This window comes from Chelonoidis abingdonii, chromosome 14, assembly GCF_003597395.2.
Source record: "Chelonoidis abingdonii isolate Lonesome George chromosome 14, CheloAbing_2.0, whole genome shotgun sequence".
Lineage (NCBI taxonomy): Eukaryota > Metazoa > Chordata > Testudines > Testudinidae > Chelonoidis > Chelonoidis abingdonii.
This window is the reverse complement of record NC_133782.1, coordinates 13,988,883-14,007,968: the sequence shown is the minus strand read 5'-3', so window position 1 is coordinate 14,007,968 and position 19,086 is coordinate 13,988,883. Positions and strand designations below refer to the sequence as shown.

The window sequence follows — 19,086 nt, the reverse complement described above, 5'->3', positions numbered from 1 at the left end:
GGTGATATTTGGGTAGTGCTTGTCAAGGACACACTTTGCTTTTCTGCCTGTGCGCATTGACCTGAGGTGCAAAATCAGTAGCAAATGAAGTTTTATGCTGTTCTTCCTCTCAATGCAGTATCCTCTACTGATATATTTCTTAGAGCTATGTAGATGACTTTCTGATGGTTGAAACAATGGGTTATTTTCAAGTCTTCAGGAGCAATGTCAGTCTTTCATCGAAGGGGGAATACATGGTGATAATTATTTTGTTTATCCTGAATTAGCAGCTATTTTACTAGTGTAACAAAACCACTCAACAAAACAGATTAAAAATAGCCTGGCATGGGTCATACATACCTTGGAAGCAAGGACTGGCTGCAGTCCACTAGTGTTGGAAGAGACTGAGTAACGTGTTGTCTATTCAGTCGTAGCTATTTTCAAAGACGGTCTAAAGTCTGTGGTAACTTTTTCCTGTTGAAGTGAATAGCGTTTTCAGGCCACTTCATATCTGGTGTTTTTACAGAAGTGTAAATGGCAGCCTTATTGTGCAATATGGTATCTGAACAGTCACTTCAATTGATTCTTAAAATACTAAACTGCACTATAAAATCGCCACCTCAATCACTTCACAAAGATACAGCTGCCATAAATTTCAGCGGGGAGCAGCTGCAACAGATCTAAACTCCATTTTATTTAAACTAGGTCCAACTATAACTTCTAAAAATAATACAGTCAATCCTAGAATGCTAACCTGATGATAACAACATACTCTTCTTTTCAATTTAAAGGCATATCATTTAGTATTGGCATACAAAGATGAGCCCATCTGGATACAGACTTGAGATCAACCGGAAATTCAGATCTTGGGTTTTTGGTGTAGCCCGTCACAGAGGTGGCTCTGAAATATGACTCTGGATCTAGGTTCAGATTCCAGCCTTCATCCTAGAGTTCAGAGGTGTCCAGATTAAGGTTTTTTGGTTGTCTTGTTAGATCTGAGAGAATACTTCATACTGGGTAATCTATTTGATGAATTTCACCTCTTTTGCTGATCACAAAACATGTTCAACTACATCATGAAATTCTCATTTTTATTTATAGAAAGCATACCTGGAAGGGTAGAATATGTAGATTATTAACATTCATTTTAGAACTCAAATATTCACAGAAAATCTTGTTCGCTTTTTACTCATCTCTAAGATCCATATCTAATCATTGGCTCACGTACTCCAACCTGGCTGAGTTGTGCTTAGCACAAGGCTGGTGGAAGGTTGGCAGAAGTGACATTAAGCTACTCACATGCTCCCCCATTCTGGGACTGACAAGGAATCAGGCTAGCCTCACTGCAAATTAGAGCAGACAAGGGATTATTTCAGATAAGATGCTGTGACCACGTGACCTTTGTCTAGACACATGACAAGTATCATATGGGAGTAGCATAGAATATGCCAATTTTATGGCTTTTTTTCACCATTGGTGCAAAGCAGCCATGTGATGCATACACACCAGATGGTTGCATTTACTTGTCAGCAAAATGAATTAAATGATGTGTCCTTTCTGGAAAGAGCAAAAACAGTGTTGGCCCTCTGCTTGGGTGAATTTCACCCTTTCTGATTATTTGCTAGCACACTGCATATCTGGTTTATACCCACCCTTTTCATGCTTTCTTCCTTTCTGTTTTGTACAGTAATTCAATGGAAAATTAATATTTATTTAGAGCACAAACACATTTTTCAAAAACCATGAAAGATTATGTACCTGGCCTTAATAATTGACCAACAGAATTATAGTTCTTGATTGTTGCCATTTATGCCAGGGCTCAGTTCAAGTAGTTTGAGAAGGAACCTCATTACTTCTCATGACAGAATATCAAAACTTAATAAGAATGAATCTTCGTAGATCTGGCAACCGAAATCCAATATTGCCTAGAATGATCTTATTGGCCAGTTCAAAGGGCAGCCTAGATGCTTGGGGCAGATTTTCAGACAAAGGTACATCTGATGCATATGATAATACAAGTGCAGCTGGATTATTGGATGGCAAATTGGTAATTATGGTCATTTCCATGTGTACGTGTGATCATTAGAAATGGAAATTAGTGCTGAGAATGGTGCATCCTATCTTTGGGACTAGAAAAGAGGAGTACCGTGTAGTAGAAAGGATGACTGCAGGGTAAAAAACGAACTACATAAGTAAACCCATCAAAAAAAAAAGATCATTAACATATCCTTGTCTGTCTGAAGATATTAAAATAAAAATATTTACTCTTCTATAGCATTTGTATATCTTTTGCAATGGATTTGGTAACTGCCTTAACTAAGCAATTATTGTCTTAAACAGTTTGAAATGACTACATGAACATACTTCACCTGGCAGGAAAAAGCCCCATCCCATTAGGGCTGACAAATTATTAAAAAAAAAAATCACAATTAAGTGTGAGATAAAAGAAATAGTATTTTTTTCATCTTTTTTTCCAGTGCAAATATTTGTCATAAAAATATCAAGTGAGCACTATACACTTTGTATTCTGTGTTGCAATTGAAATCAATATATTTGAAAATATAGGAAAGCATCCAAAATATATATAATAAATTTAAATTGGTATTCTAGTATTGTTTAACAGTGCAATTAAAACTGTGATTAATCACAACTGGTTTTTATCTAGTTTGTTTTTGCATTAATCACATGTATTAACTGTGATTAATTGACAGCCCTAATCTCAATATAATAATCCCAGGACTAAGATTCAGGTACTTTATAATTAGAGTGTTAAATCTCTGAAATGTATACTCATCGGACTAAATGAACAGATCACACACTATTAACATATGTTTTACATAAATTACTTAGGTGTTGTTTGTTGTTTGTTTGTTTGTTTTTTAAGAGCAAGAACACATGAAATACTAATTTGTGGGATGGTGGTAGTAGGGAGTTATATTCTTAAAAAAAATAAAAAATCTGACCCAAACCTTTAGTCCTGGCTGAGCTGTGCTTAATGTGGGACCCAGGAGAGGGTGCAAAGATGACTCCCTCAAACTGTTGGACTATTTGGAAACCAATCCCCAGGACTAGGTTTCATCCTGGTAACTGTCCTATAATACAACGCCCATGCCAGGGGAATTCTCAAATGCACAGCTAGGGCAGCTTTACTCTTCTTTTGCAACACTAGAATGACACAAGGGCCATAGTAAGAGTGATACTTTGGCCTTTTTTCTGTATTCCACAGAAAACATTTAAAAAACGTTGGAAACCCCAGTAGAAATATGTGTTTTATTCACAATGGACAGATAATATTGGAGAACTTTGTAGGTATTAGACCAAGTTCTATTCTCAGTCACACTAGTGCATTCCTACTGAAGAAGGACTCAAGGATACTCTCCTTGTTTAGGAGAAGGATTTAAGATGTGGAGACATTCATCCATAGAAATTTCAGGGAGAGCCAGGTATATACACTATATATTACATCTTGACTGTTTCATTAATTTATTGAAATATGAACTAAAATAGTAACTTACTTTTCAGCACTGTGTTTTTGCTTCTCTCTGAATGCAGAATGGAGTCACTAACATGGCACAGAATTCCATGGTTGACTGAAACACCACGCAATAACGTCCCATCATACTGCATTGTTTTACAAAATAGCATTTGGCTTGCTTCTAATGGTGAAATGGTACAATGCCACCACTGATTCCTGAGTGCCTCTAAATTGCTTTTCTGTTACGTATATGCAGCAGAAGAACATTATCAACAGACTACACCATCCAGGTTGCCAGTGAACCTCAGTATACATCGAAAACCCAGCTAATGATCACTGTACCATGATCATCCATCCAAATAGCCAGTAAAATGTCAGCCTTTGTGAGAATGCCTCCACACTGCATTATGCAGTCATCTGTTACAAAGGTCAGAAAAAATCCAGTCCCTTTCTTTGCCTTTAAGAGGAGATTTCACCATAATTAAAGTATAAGGAAAATGAAGAAGAAGCCACAACTAAAAGTGCACATAAGTAGGACTGAGCATAAATGTTTGTCTTGATGGAAGAGGATCCATTAATGTGCAGTATTTTTGTGCTAGTGCAGGGTTCACCAGGAAGCCATCACAAGTGCTACATTGTATTCTCTGCAAAGATGGTGTCCCATCAGGGAGAACGGCAGTATCTTTTGGATGAGATGTGACTTGAAGGGTCCCAATAGCCTTTAACCAATGACATGAGTGGAAATATCTAAGCAGCACTCCCCACATGGTAGGTTTTTAGTTTGCTGTTCTTCGGTTGCCAGATCATTCACTCACCAAGTTAATGCAACACAGAGTCACACTTCTCTGCTCTTGGCCAACTCGTAAGCACTGGGCATGTGCACATTAGCATTTCATTTCCTGTGGCTTTCAACCCACTTCTTAGTGCTGAGTGTTTATGTGCAATAAAACCTGCCAATTATCATGTCATTCTGGCTCTTCCTGTTGCTGCAGAGATACCAGTGAATTAATTATGGGAATCAAATCAGTCATGGTCTAGGCAGGGTTTGCATGGAATCTGAGCTGTGTTAACACAGTCTGTGTGTTCAGGACATAGAATTGCTTCTCCTTATCTCTCCAGACCCATTTCCCTTCCTTTTGGGTCAAAACTCACAGCAGGCTGGCTCTCCTTCAGGCCTTTTGATTTCTCCTCCTCAAATCTTTTTCCCCCCGAGTCTATTTCCCATCCTCCAAGGATTCCCATTAGTAACTCCACTCGCTTCAGGAACATTGTACTGTCACTTAAATTCCCTTCTCACCCAGCCTATCTTAGAGACACTGTTAAATGGAATTCAGACTGTTAAAGATTTTGTGCAGTTGGGGAACTGTCAAAGTCAGTGTTCTAGTTTTACATTTCCTGGAATAGATCCCTAGTTGTTTGTTTCTGTGGTGCTGAAATGTATGCTAACACTGAAGTTTCGGCTGATACTTTATTGAAGAGACTGTAAGTGGAAGTGTGTGGTGTTTAAAGTGATTCACTAATAGTAACTTCAGTGTGGGCGTTTTAAAGATCAGTAGTTGACTTGATGTTTGCTTTTTCTTTCAGATCCCAAGCACAATGTCCACACCTTACAGAAAGGAGGTTGTAGGCGAATGGGTTCTGCTACATAACTTCAACCCTGACTTGAAGAAGAGCTCTGTGTAAGCTTGAAAGCTTGTCTCTCTCACCAACAAAACTTGGTCCAATAAAAAATATTACCTCACCCACTTTGTCTTTCAAATCTTTACTTCTTCTCCTCTAAGACAGCCAGCCCTTATCTCTGCCTCTTCTGTGTGCTTGCTTGACCCTTCCCTTTTCGCTATGAAACACACGAATTTTGTAAAGATTCTTTCCCTCCATTTCTAGATACAGATTTTTTTTACGGAAAATAAAAGTTGAAGCATGCTTGAAGCATGTCTTTCAGAACATATTCTGCAAGAACGCAGAGTAGCATAGATATTACTGTGCTTTGTGCTCCATAAATAACAGAGATTTTAAGAGACTGGGGGTGATCCAGGCCTAGCCTATTATGTATGTTGGCACCTCACGTGCTTTCTAAAATATTATTATTTATATTACTGTAGCACCTAGGAGCCCTAGTCATAGAGCACTACCCTATTGTACTAGGCTCTGTATAAACACAGAACAAAAAGATTGTCCCTTCCCCATGGAACTTACATTCTCCAGAATTCTTTTTCTTTAAACTTTGGGTTTTAGAGCCCTTAGTCTGGCTTTCTGGGCAGAACCTTTGGCAGTGCCACAAAGTTAAAGTTGAAGAAATGTGTAGGTTACTGTTGGCTGGAGAAAACATATTTATTAAAAATGGAATTTATGAGAAATTGCATTAAAAAGTCAAAATTCAGAATATATTTACCAGCTCTAGTGCAGATCTCATGCATTTTTGTATCTTGAAGCACAGTGTAATTGACAATGTTTTCTACTTTAAAATAAAGAATTAGGGACTATAGCTGAGAGGGTTACATGTAAAGGAAGAGGCCCGAGACTGGTTTTTCCATGAGATAGTTTTAGCTCAAATGCATTTGCTGATCTTAATTGCAGAAAGATGGCACCAAGAGACAGGGAATCTCCCAGGAAGTCCTAAATCCTAAATGGATTGGGACTTCTCCGTTTGAGATTCCAGTCTTTCCTGAGGCTCCACTAACCCAGTTGCAATGAGAGAAGACATTCAAGCTGAGAAAATGGTCAGGAGGTAGGACATCCTCCTAGAGGGTCCCTAAACTCTGGGAACAGCTTTCTACCCTGATTTGAAATACATAGGATCTCCTGACCTTCAGAGGAAGCTGTAAAATGTGTCTATATGCTAAGGTTTTTGCAGATGAAAGGTTTTTGACAGAGTTTAGGTCTGCACAAGGGAGAGAATCTTTGTTGTTGTAAATCTTAGAGTTGGTAGGGCAACTCCTACCTTTTCAAGTTCTCTGTATGTGTATATATATCTCCTTACTATATGTTCCATTCTGTGCATCCGATGAAGTGGGCTGTAGCCCACGAAAGCTTATACTCAGATAAATTTGTTAGTCTCTAAGGTGCCACAAGTACTCCTGTTCTTTTTGCAGATACAGACTAACACGGCTGCTACTCTGAAATTTGTGTTGTGTTGTTGACTATCAAGTGGTAGCATGATATGTAGTATTCTTGGTTATCCTTTTTCTATGGAAGTTTTATTTCATGTTCTTGAGTTCTCCAGGTTGTTAAGCTTTGTGATTTTTGGTGTTCACCTATTAATTGAAAGACACCAGAAATTGTTTGATCCTGTTTACATTAGCAGCTGGGACAGCTAAGAAAGTTTCAATGAGGTTCATATAAGCATCTAAAAGTTTCAAACATGCTCTGAACATCCAAAACTTCTTGGTCGGAAAATTACGCTGGAAATATCATGAGAACAAGATGTCAGGTTGGGCAGGCTTGAAAATCTCCCAAGAATGGCCCACAACTCAGTATCTCTCTCTTTCCACTTTTGGTCTCATACACAACAAAATATAGAGACAAATACAAATAGCATTATTTTAAATGTTTTGGTTCAAGTTGGGAGCAAATCGAAGGGCGTAGGAGACCTACTGGTTAAGGAAGGGATCTGCTTCTCTTCCTTTTCTGCTACACATGCTTCGTCTCTGACCTGAGCCACATCACTTGCTCTCTCTGTGTCTTGGTTTTTCTTTTCTGTAGAGTGGTGGTAAAAGGTGGCTCACTGATCCTTGCATTCATTGTTTGTTTGCGTATGCAAAATGGCTGCATACCCACTTCTTGCAGGTGCAATCAGTCAGTGCACAAAATTAGAGGCGAGCCAAAAAATTATGGCATATTTAAACTGATATGTCTCCATTGAGAAACTGCCCATGTCATAAAAAGAGTACTGTATCTCAGCTTACTTTATTTGGTTGACTAACGTGATTTGAAATTACAGTAATTTGTTAGCTTTCCTGTTTTCAGGAGAACAAATTGTAAAGAAGCTGTAGGCTGTTGCACAGTAATACTACAGCAACTCTTGTTTGAAGTCCTTTATGTTTGTCTGTTGACATGAATGTGTAGTAAGCTATCAATCATGCCATCTTGCCACTATGCATTGGTGGTAATAGCCATACAGAACAAGTGGCTAGAAAAGGCCTGTCTGCATAGAGCTGTGCAAAATTCAGCAGAGTCTTTTTGTAAGATATTAGGCAAACGTTATTTCATTTTGAGACTCAAAGTTGAATGAATCCCCAGATTAAGTGCAATGCAGTTCAAACCTGCCATTTACATCTAGCTAGGGATGAAAGGGTTCATCAGTAACTCAGGTTATATCCACCCAAAATGTGTCCTGGGTTTACCTTGGTGAACCAAGGCCAGGTTCATAATGAATCCCTAAGCAAGATGAATTGGATATGAAAGATTCAGACAGCTGTATCCCTGGGTAGGATACATTTAGCATGGTCCCTTCTGCTGTATCCCAGCACTGCCTCTGCATTGCCACAGGGTTCTTCTTTCACAAGACTGCTTGTCTCTTAAACTCCTGCTTCAGTGGGCTTAGTTAGCTGCTTAGTCCATGCCAGATGTTCTGACTCATTGTATGAAATGTTGTAGCAATAGCCCTGCTCGCAGTCATAGTTTACTGTTCATGTTCTAATTTTTAGATGGTGTGCTGACTTGACTCTGTCGCTAATGAGAACAGTTTGTCTTTGTCTGACCTCTGCCTGTTTGTGAATTCTGTGAGGTCACCCGAAAGCCTTCTCTGCTCAAAACTGGATTGGCTATTCCATCCCCACCCCGCCCCCAACATAATATTAACAGCCCCAGTCATTCTGTTTAGAAAGCTTCTGTGTAATTTATAGTATTTAATCATCATGATCTCGTCAGTCTTGTTTCTCAGGCCAGTGAAGTTTGAATGGGCCCAATTCATGCCAACTCCCTAGCTAGGTATTTCTGTGGTCCTCCTCACTGTGGAAATCTGATCATTTGGCGTACCGAGCCTTGATCTACTCTACAGACATATGTTGGTATAACTGTGTTGCTCAGAAGTGTGGAAAATCTGCAATTATACCAACTGAACTCCTGTTGATAGGAGGGCTTCTCCCATTGACATAGCTACCGCCTCTTGGGGTGGTATAGGTGGCCTCTTCAGTAAGCATTATAGCAGTGCAGCTTCACTGGTGCAGCACTATAAGTGTAGGCAAGCCCAGATGTCTAACTCAATGAAGGTGCCCAAGGGATGAATTTGTTCTATTTTGTTGAGGAGCCAGTGAACTCCTGTGTTGACCTCAGCACAGCATGTTAGGGAAAGGTGTTTGCTGCCCTGCAGATGGGAGACAGAGAATAGTGAAAAGAAAAACCTATGGCCAAAAAATAAGAACTTTTCTTTTCTTGTCACACCCTGGCTGAAAAAGACATTAGGTCAGATTCTCAGGTGCAATGTGACTACATTTGGCCCAGGCAGGCTGACCCCCACTGTAGTGGAATTCTCTGACGGCAAAGAGGTTTTGTTGCTGGCAAAGTGGGAGTGGCCAGAAATTCCTCATGTTTCACTGATTTTCTGTTTCAACCATTTGGGGCTCAGAACAGCCTTCGGAGGAACTAGTGCTGGACCCAGGGCCGGCGCTTCCATTTAGGCGACCTCTAGGGTGCCAGGATTTGAGGGGTGGCATTTTGCCGCCCTCGGCGGCAATTCGGTGGTGGGTCCTTCACTCACTCCGGGAGTGCGGAAGGACCTCCCCCCCCGCCGCAGAATTGCTGCCAACGACTGGGAGTGCGGAAGGACCCTGCCTAGGGCGCCAGAAACTCTCGCACTGCTCCTGGCTGGACCAGGACCAGGGAAACACAAACATGAGTTTTAAGCTGCCTTTGCATACCCCTCTCCCAGCCTTGCTTTGTGGAATCTGGCCTCTAATTTCCTGTGTCATTGCTGCCAGTGCAAAATATAAAACTACACCACTTTTGGCAAGAGCTGGGGGTGGAGGGTTAAAGCTATTATTCCATCAGAAGCTCCTATTGGGAATTGACATGAAGGTCGTTTCTAAATGATATTTGTACTGATTTGGCTGGCTTCACCCTAGTTTTAATATGAGTGTTGTCTTTGTGACCTTGTTATTAAGTAACTTGCTTACAGCTGCTGCTGTATGGGACAACGATGATGTTTTCACCATAGGATGTGCTTAAATTGGAGGACAATGAATATACAAAATGTACTGCCAAAAGCTAATTGGAGAAAAATGAGTGCCTAATATTGGGTAAAAGATAGAAGTAACCTGGTTGAGCACGTGCCATCAGTGTACCATCAATGGTAATAAACAAATTAGAAACAACACGAAAATAGCAAGGGCAGTAAAAGTCATGCCAATTGAAGTTTTCATGTGTATATTGTATAAGTTTTATAAAACACAGAATATTCATACTACTTAGTGGTGATTGGAAGAGAACTATTGAAAAATATAATTTGGATGTATACAAAAGGTGGTAGATTGTAAGGGGTAGTTGGGGCTCCTATGCAGACACAGGAAAAGTCCATCATGACCTGCCTGCTCCCTCGGAGAAGGTAACCGGACATAGTCTTTTTCATTATCTCTATCATTTCTTGCTTTTAATACTAATTGTAATCCAAGGCATATATCTGTTTCAGAGAAAGATTTGAATTAATAAACCTGTGTGTCTCGGACCTGAGTGTTTGTCATTCTCACCCAGTGCTCCAGCAGGTTTTTCTGTGCAACTATTGCCTTAGCAATTAACATGCTCATGTGGGTAATAGAAACACTGCTGTAGTGCTCTCCTCCTGATGTCACTTTCCTTTCTTACAGCTTCAAATGAAAATGAGCGAGCGAGCCGTCTCCCTCAACACCATAGTGCCCCTGCCTCGGAGTGCCTACTGGCAGCACATTACACGGCAACACAGTATGGGCCAGCTCTATGGCCTACAAGGTAAGGGAGAGATGGTGCAGGGAGACTCGAACTGCCACAAACAGGACCAAAGTGTGGTTTGAACGCCTATTGTGCTAGAAACAATAATTGTATTGTTATAGGCAGGGATCGTAGCACCACCTTCTTATGGTTGCCCAGCACTTCCCATTATAATTAGTTGCTTATCATTTGCCACACTTTGACCACTCAGGCTGAAATTTACTATGTCACGTATCTGTCTAAGGCTGAATTATTTTGGAAAACTTCAGCCAAAATGCTTTAGCCATTTCCAAGAACAAAGCTACGCAAAATACTTTGCTCTGTCCATGTCAAAAAATTCTAACAACTTTTTCTTTCTTTAGCACCTTTTCTTTCCTCTATGCTTTGGAGCAGGGACTTGAATTTGTCAGCAGGTGGCCTTTGTGTCAGGGCTGTATCATTTGCTGTCCCTGTGAAAATCTGCCCAAATTTGGCCAAGTTATAAGCCTTTGAACAATGGCAGTTTGCATATGTTTATGGTCCAGTCCTGGAACATGCCTTAGTCATGGGAGTAGTCAATTGATTACAACAAATTCAAATTATTCTAATAACAAAATAGTTTGAAAAGATCAAGTGATTTTAAATGATCAAAATGAGTTGAAATGATTTGCTGGGGGATTTTTAAATCCACATCTTTCAAATGTGTTATCACGTCACTAACAGTTACTAAAGCTTCTCCTTCTCACTGCAGTCCCTTCAACAACAAAACAGGGAAATATGGCTTAGTGAAGCACACTGTGGAGTGGCCTTGCTGTGAACAATTCATCCAACTCAGCAGTGGGATAACTGCTTTCTTGCAGTCTCATACTAAGGGGAACTGCAGTTCCTCTGGCTATTGTATGTCAGATATACTTCCCGTTGCCAGCCTAAGGGATAGCACAGACCATTCTGCGAGATTTCTCATAAGAGCCTGGGACGTTTTCAGTAAAGTTAGATTTTCCAATGAGGTCAGTAGTTCAGCAGTGCTATAAAGCCCATTATTGCCTCTATCATGATCACTGGGGGACATCTAGTGGCTAGTAAGGGTCTTTATCCTGATGGCCAATTCAGTGCTCTAATTTATCAGGTTGAAATGTTGAGTAGTGAGTGTGCAGTGGACACATGGAGGAAGACATGGTCCTATCCTTAGTATCTGGCATGCGATTTTTGAAAATGATCCATGTTGACCTAACTCAACTGGTAAAATTCTCCCCAAGCTCAGTAAGAGCAGAGTTAGACCAGTGCTGAGCATTTTTTAGAATCCCACTCTTACAAATTAAGAGCTGATCCCAGGAAGTTATACTGCAATAGCTCCAATATATTATAGATCCTTTGGTTCAAATACATCCATGATGTAACTCCGTGTATGGATGCAGACTCACCCCTGCAGCATCTCCTGCTGATCGTCCTTGGGAATTAGCTCATTTTTCAGCCAGGAGCACCTTCTGCGGGCCGGTGATCTGCCTTACCTCACTCTGGCCCCCGTGTCCCTCCCAGGGCCCCGGTGCCCCTTTAACGGGGTGCAGCCCCCTAGCAGTAAACCCACAGTTCTGGTTCTCCCCCCCCACCACTATCCCCACTTCGCCTCAGTCTTGGCTACTGTCCAGTCTCCATCTAGCCCCCATTCACTGAGGCAGACTGCAGTGTAAGCCACTCATCACAGGCAAAGATGTTTGAACCTGCTGCCTCTGCCTACCCATGGGCTGCCCCATTGCAACCCTGCATCTATTCAGCCTATAGTCAGGCCTGCAGCCTGGGGCTTTCCAGGCAGGATCTCCCAGCTCCTCTGGCCCTTCCCCAGCCCTGCTCCCAATCTAGGTGTCTTACTTAGGTCCCTGAAACCAGGCCCTTGTCCCTCTGCAAGCAGAGGGAGACTGCCTTTATAGGGCCAGCTGAGTCTGTCTGGGGCATGGCCACAGCTGAGGTTGCCTCCCAATCAGCCCAGCCTCAGGCTCCCAGCCCCAGCCCTTTCCAAGGGTTGGCTTTTAACCCCTTTCAGGCCAGGAGTGGGTAACCGCCCCGCTACACTTTGTTAAGCTCCATCACATGTCTAGACTGTCTTATTTGTTACCGTTGACTTCAGTGGGAATTGTGGATGCTCAGCATATCTCAGGATCAGGCCCTAAATCAATACTTCCTAGTTTGTGCACATATTCTTAATTTACAACTGAAACCTTTTCCCATCTACATTTTACGTTGTGAAGTTCATTATTTTAAATCTGCTGGAATGAAGCTGATGGGCTGTTTGGGGGTTCATACATGTAGAAGGGTTTGGCCGAGTTCGTCCTTCTCTGGGGCGGCGGGGAACCAGACCGCCTCACTACGTCCGTCGGATTATTTTGGGGAACTACCCTGGCTGCGGGGTACCATGGCAATGGTAGAGACCAACAAACAGCTCTATTCCACAGACCCAGGCCTTAGTTCAGGGCAGGGCAGTCAAGAGTCTCTGGCTCAGGTTCTTATGCAGGGGCTGAGCAAACAAATGAGTTCAGGAAGCCTAGGCCCTGGCTTCAAAGAGCCTGGGGAGAGGAGGAGACGGCCACTCGCACATTGGGTGGCAGGCGGGAAGCAGGCCCTCCCAATCCACTGTGTCCCAGCTCAGGGCCCTAGCAGCAGTAGACGACCCGCTGCTGTGTCAGTGGGGATCCTGGCCACAACACACTGACATCGGCTCTGGGTGTGCTGCAGCCAGACTAGGGTCAGCTGCCCCCGGGCTACTTCCTACCTCCCCCATCTAAATGTACCTGTGTCTGGACAGTGTCTTGCATGGAATCAAGCACCATGGGCCCTCAAGGTACCCAGCGAGCAGTAGGCTTGGCAGCTCCTCTGGGTAGCTTGCTGCAGGCAGGTTTAACAGCTTCTCTGGGGCCTGGTCAGCATTAGGCCTCGGCTGGTCTGGTCAGTCCTCGGGTCGATCGCAGACTGCAGGAGTCTCCCCACCGGGAGCTAGGCCACAGGCGTCTGGCTTCTCTGGCAGCTGGGGCGCTAGTGAGCTATGGGATTGGGCTTTTGTACTTCCTGTCCTGCGCCCTGACCGCTGGGGGGCAGGTGCAAGCTCCACTGGCTCTGCCCACTTTGGCATCTGGAGGGGTTTGTCTGTCTCCGAGGTGGCAGGGAACCAGATCACCTTGCTACAGTACAGTATTGATGATGAGTCAGTAACTAAGGATCAGGGATCTGTTCTGAGTGGTCAGCAGAGGAGTTCTGAGAAACAGACTGGACTAACCAAATATTTAACAGAAACAAGGCAATAGTGGATTATTGGATGGCAGAAACCAAAAACTGTCAACACCTCTGGCCTGATTTTCTCTCTAGAGCACTTTGGAATAAAAACTTGGACAGTTCCTTTGCTTCATTTAGTTAATTTTGAGGGATTGATATAGCTTTGATAGATATCAAAACTGGAGAGGCAATGGAGAGAGGCCTAGACTCTCTGATCCAGGCACAACCCTTAGTAGGGTAGAGTTGTACTGTCCCAAGAGGAAGCACCATTGACATGCACCACAGAGGTAAAATGTTTCCCTGAGCTCACTGACTTGCACGGAGAAAACACCTGCTGAAGGGTGCACATGAGTTGTTTAGTGTGTTGAAGGACAGGCTAATCTTGGCGTGGCTTGCACTGCAGAGAGCTCAGGGACAGGAGTTGTGTCTGGCGCCCATGCAGGATGATGCACAGGGGCAGGCTACTGGCAACCTTGTAAAGTTTACCAATAGGGAGGCTGGCAACAATTTGACCCAGAAAGAGAGATAGTTGGAGAAGTCAAGGCCTTACTGCTCCTGACTGCAATTGAGTCCCATGAAGTAGGGAGCATGTGGACAGACTTTGAGCTAAATGACTGTAAAACAAAACAATGTTGTAAAAGTATGTTCCGCAGAATGATTTAGGGCAGGGGTAGGCAACCTATAGCACATGTGCCAAAGGCGGCACACAAGCTGATTTTCAGAGGCACTCAAACTGCCTGAGTCCTGCCTGGGGGGCTCTGCATTTTAATTTAATTTTAAATGAAGCATCTTAAACATTTTAAAAACCTTATTTACTTTACATACAGCAATAGTTTAGTTATATATTGTAGACTTATAGAAAGAGACCCTCTAAAATGTTAATGTATTACTGGCACACAAAACCTTAAATTAGAATGACTAAATGAAGACTTGGCGCACCATTTCTGAAAGGTTGCCAACGCCTGGTTTAGGGGTTGATTAGGCAGCACACTGCAGCCCTGATATCAAAGTGCATCTATCACTTGCCAACCCCAAATGTTCAAACATCAAGTCAGGACTCAAAAATCATGAGACTGGCATAAATGATGAGTTTTCCTTTTTTAGAAATGGGGGTTCTTTTAATTTGCTACCTAGTTTTGAGCCTTAGCATTCATGTTTTCAAGTTTTTTCTCTGCAATAATGAGGAGTACATTTTTTTTTTTTTAAATGAAAGCTGAGATTCTCACATTCAAATGACTCCAGGAACTGGGTTTACCATATGTTGCAAGACTTGTGATAAAAATCACAAGAGATGGCAACACTGAGATATAGATAGGCTTGACAGGAATAGATTGTTATTGGTGTCAGTAAAACATCAGCTTCGCAGACAATTTATAAATATACAAACCAACAAAAAAGTATTTCCATCTATGATGATTGAAATTTACAGATAGACAAAGTCAGAAAAGTGCTGCTTTAGAACTTTAGCGTTTGATAGAATGATATTTATTTTGTATATTTTGACATATGATGTTCACAAATTGTGTTTTAATAGTTATCTCAAAATCTATTGTCATGAAATAATTGTCTGACCCCCATAACTTCCCGCAAGTGTGAAAATTTAAGTGGATAAAAATAAAAAAAGTTTTAATATAACATTGATATTATCTATTGAATTTATTTAAAAAATGCAATTCTGCCAAGCCTAGATATAGTCTGTGTACCATTTTCATTCTCTGCCTCATTTATCACCAACTCATAAACAAAGCTAAGCAGATTTTCCCTAATGTCTTCGAAGATGATCTGAACACTAGGGGGCACAGACACAACGTAAAAGCAGCAAATGTTTTGAAAAAGGAATGAAGAGTAAAAGCAATATTTTGCTTAAATGCCAGTTTGAATTTTTTCCATAAATTAGGGCTTATGAAGTTGATCTGCTGATGACAGCCTTTGACACAACGAGAAAAGCGTTTATTTGCAACATTGCCCCACAATCAGCAGATTTTTCTTACTGTTTTTTATGATAAAGCCCCTTATTAAAGTAATAATTTAACACCAGTGTATTTGACAAAAGATAAATAGGGAGACAATATTGGTACAAACTGTTATTTTTATACTTGAAAAATCGCTTAGATTAAACTAAAGAGAAGGATCCTTGAAAAAAATCCACAGCTCGGACTGGCTAATGGATCTAAATTCTCTGATAGGGGTCCTGAGACTTCCAGAAATAAGTCATACATAGAATAGTGTTCCAGTCAGTAAACACCCATTAGGATTATTGTGTCACTAGAACTGCTTTTCACGCAGCACCTGTAACATATGTAATCAGTTTAGTTCACCAAAATCTTAGAATGTACCAGGTTACCAAGAGGAAAGGAAACACTGAGTATAAAATAAACTTTGGCCTAAGCATGGGTCCAATTGCAATACCCTTACACACGTTGAGTAGTATCTTACTAAGTAAGAAGTGGAGAAGGTTGATATTTGTAAAATTGCTATGAAACTACATTTTCTGTGGGGAAGAAGTTGTGAAAGCAAAAAAAAAATTCAATTTCCATATTTTTTTGGAATTTTCCAAAATATATAAAAAATTTTATTTGACATTTGGAAACAAAATGGCCTGATCTTGTTTTGCAATGTTGAATGAAAACATTTTGTATGCTGTTGGTTTGTGAAATGTTTTGCTGTTATGACTTCCTGTTCTGATTCAGAATGGAAACTGATTTGCTGATTTTGAAATTTTCATTTCCTGACCATCTCTAAGGAGTAGTCCCATGGACCGTACTGGGATGGCCTTTGAAGTCAGGCACCGTTCAGCCTGAGTACATGCAGCTCAGTTTGGCCCTGTTTAAATTTATAGTTAATTTAGGGCAAAATGACTGCTTGTCTTACAGACTCACACAGGAGAGTGAGGTGATATCCTGTGTGTCCTGAATGGGCTACACACTTTGGGGTCACAGCAAGAAAGGGAGAACAGCCTCTATGGGGCCCCTCTTGTCCCTTCTACACAGGAGGATGGAGAATGGATGGAGTCTTGGCTCCTTCCCACAGCACATCAGGTAGTAGAGCTGAAGCAGTCTTCTACCTATACGTATATGCACAGACCAGTAGCCTATTGCTTCCCCTTGGAGTAAGGAAGGAGCCCAGAAGGGACATGTGAGTCTACATTCCCTTCTTGGTCAGTTCCTAGGGTAATGCGGCAGATTGCACCGTGACAGTCTTTCCCTTAAGTAACTAAAGTGAGTCTAATGCATGTCTCATTCTTTAACTAGTTCTAGAATAAAATGCTGTGTACAGTAACTACGCTTGTTTTTCTTGCATCTGATTTGGTGAAGATGTTTCAAGCCCCCTGAAGCTTCATCGAACAGACACTTTCCCCACTTACAGATCAGAGCATTGATAAGACTGTAAAGGATTTGAAAACTCTCTCTGTCTTGTGACAGCTTGGCCCAGCGGATAATAATGATGACAGCAAGCAAACAAAGTTGGAAATGCAGAAAAAGTCGGCTTGGATTGAATTAAGTCCTTGAATATATATATTTTTTTTTAACCTTGGCAAGAAAGGAATGTATTCTGTAGGTATTTAAAAAAATGCCAAACCAACTATCACACAGTTATTTAATATTTTACACCGGGAGGGGACAGAAATCAGCCCCTAAATGTTACTGAATGTTTTTATATGATAGATATATGTTGCAAATATATGAATTTGTCTTATGATGTGGGGTACTGTGATACCACTTAGTCTGTTTCAGCAGTGTTTGTGTTGACGTCAGCTGTGCCAGCAATCTCATGGTTCCTGTTTGCTGTAACTCATACCCTTTAGTTGTTAACATTATTGATTAAGACTAATCTTTGACTATAGTACTGATGGCCAGTTTTAAGCAGGAATTGTATCTGTTTTTCTTGTGTGAAGTCTCCTTGAGTCCTGATAGACTTTTAAAAGGACACTGTCAACGTTTCTTTAATTTTTCCATGTTTATTTCCAACTCTGTGGTGTGTAAAAAATAAAACTTTTCCCCCACCAATGTTGTGCTTTTCCACGTGAATGCCAGTATCAGCAGTGCAGTCAGCTCAGAGAATAATGTCAAGCAACAGACACTCATGAGTAAGCAGAGGGAAACTGGGTTATTTTGGATCTCTCCCAAAGAATCTCCATTCTTTAGGATTGTAATTAATTTAGAGAAACAGAATAGTAACTTCCACACTCTTTATGCCATGAGTGCCAAGTAATTTTGTGACAGAAGTCACATTTTGTGTCATAGGGTACGTCTAGACTACCCGCCGTATCGGCGTGTAATGATCGATTTCTCGGGGATCGATATATCGCATCTCATCTAGACGCGATATATCGATCCCCAAAAGTGCTCCCGTCGACTCCAGAACTCCACGAGCGCAAACGGCGGTAGCCGAGTCGACAGGGAGTTCCGCGGATGTCGATCCCATGCTGTGAGGACGAGAGGTAAATCGATCTAAGATACTTCGACTTCAGCTACTCTATTCACGTAGCTAAAGTTGCAATTCTTAGATCGATTCCCCCCCCCCCCCCCCGCCAGTGTAAACCAGCCCCTAGCTACTGTGTTTAACAGTGTCCCTTTAAGTGCTGCATTCACAGATACAATATTAGAATGTTAATTAATTTGGACAGAATTTTTCATGCAACAGTTTTGTGTTTTGTGTGTTTTATATTGCACTAACTGGGTAGCCAGTTTGTGGGCATTAAATGGGGAATTGGAGACCTATAGATGGACAATTCCGATTGTTCTGATATTTCATAAATGAGAGAGCTATGTGTCGTGATGCAGACTGTTAACAATAGTTAATAAAATTTGCTAATAAGTCAATGAGCAGGAGCATGGGTGAAAAACTGGTTTATTTTATTCCAAATGATGGGCACTTGTAGCTTGAATTCTAGCCAGAGTCAGTTCTAAAATGTATAGGTCTGAGAAGCCACTCCTGCACCCTCAGGCAATGTTCATTCTAGTATCAATAAACCCATACATGCCTGAGGAACTTGGAAACGGACAGGAACATGAGATTTCCCTTGAAATAAGCACTAGCACTGTTTCCCAGGATGTATCAGTGAAATGTAAGATAGTAACATCTATGAAATCCATTCCTTTTTTTTTTGTTTACTCAAAGTATAGTGTGATTTTTTTTTCTTCTTTTTTTAACTGGAAGAATTAAAGTCACATGTTGGGGAAATATCAATCAACCTTCTTACAATGCCAGAAGCCAGAGTAGTCTCTCTGAAACCTATTACTTCTGTAAAAAGCTTTTTCCTTTGCCACTAGAGATGGTGCTGTTTTTGCAAACCCAAACTCAAAGTAGGTTCAGACAGGGCCAGTGCAAGGAAGTTTCGTGCCCTAGGCAAAACTTCCACCTTGCACCCCCCACCCAGCTAACCCTGACCCCCCTACAGCAGCTAACTCAGCATCCAACCTGGGGAGCCCCGCCCCCGCAGCAGCTACCCCACACCGTGACAGCTAACCCCTCTCCCCCCTCATCCTCCC

The 19,086-nt window shown here is 41.5% G+C and overlaps 1 protein-coding gene across 5 annotated transcripts in view; it reads left to right on the top strand.

Annotated features, from left to right (window-relative positions):
- Window positions 1-17,620, top strand: part of DOK5 (docking protein 5) — an 88,818-nt gene extending 71,198 nt beyond the window's left edge. For 3 of the 5 annotated variants that reach the window (XM_032774721.2, XM_032774722.2, XM_032774720.2), the window contains exons 7-8: window positions 10,255-10,375; window positions 16,909-17,620. In XM_032774721.2, the coding sequence (XP_032630612.1) occupies window positions 10,255-10,375; window positions 16,909-16,973 (186 nt within the window). In that variant the 3' untranslated portion in view covers window positions 16,974-17,620. The remainder of the gene's footprint in view (window positions 1-10,254; window positions 10,376-16,908) is intronic. The other 2 variants (XM_032774724.2, XM_032774723.2) reach the window with 2 other exon arrangements.
- The last annotated feature ends 1,466 nt before the right edge of the window (window positions 17,621-19,086 follow it).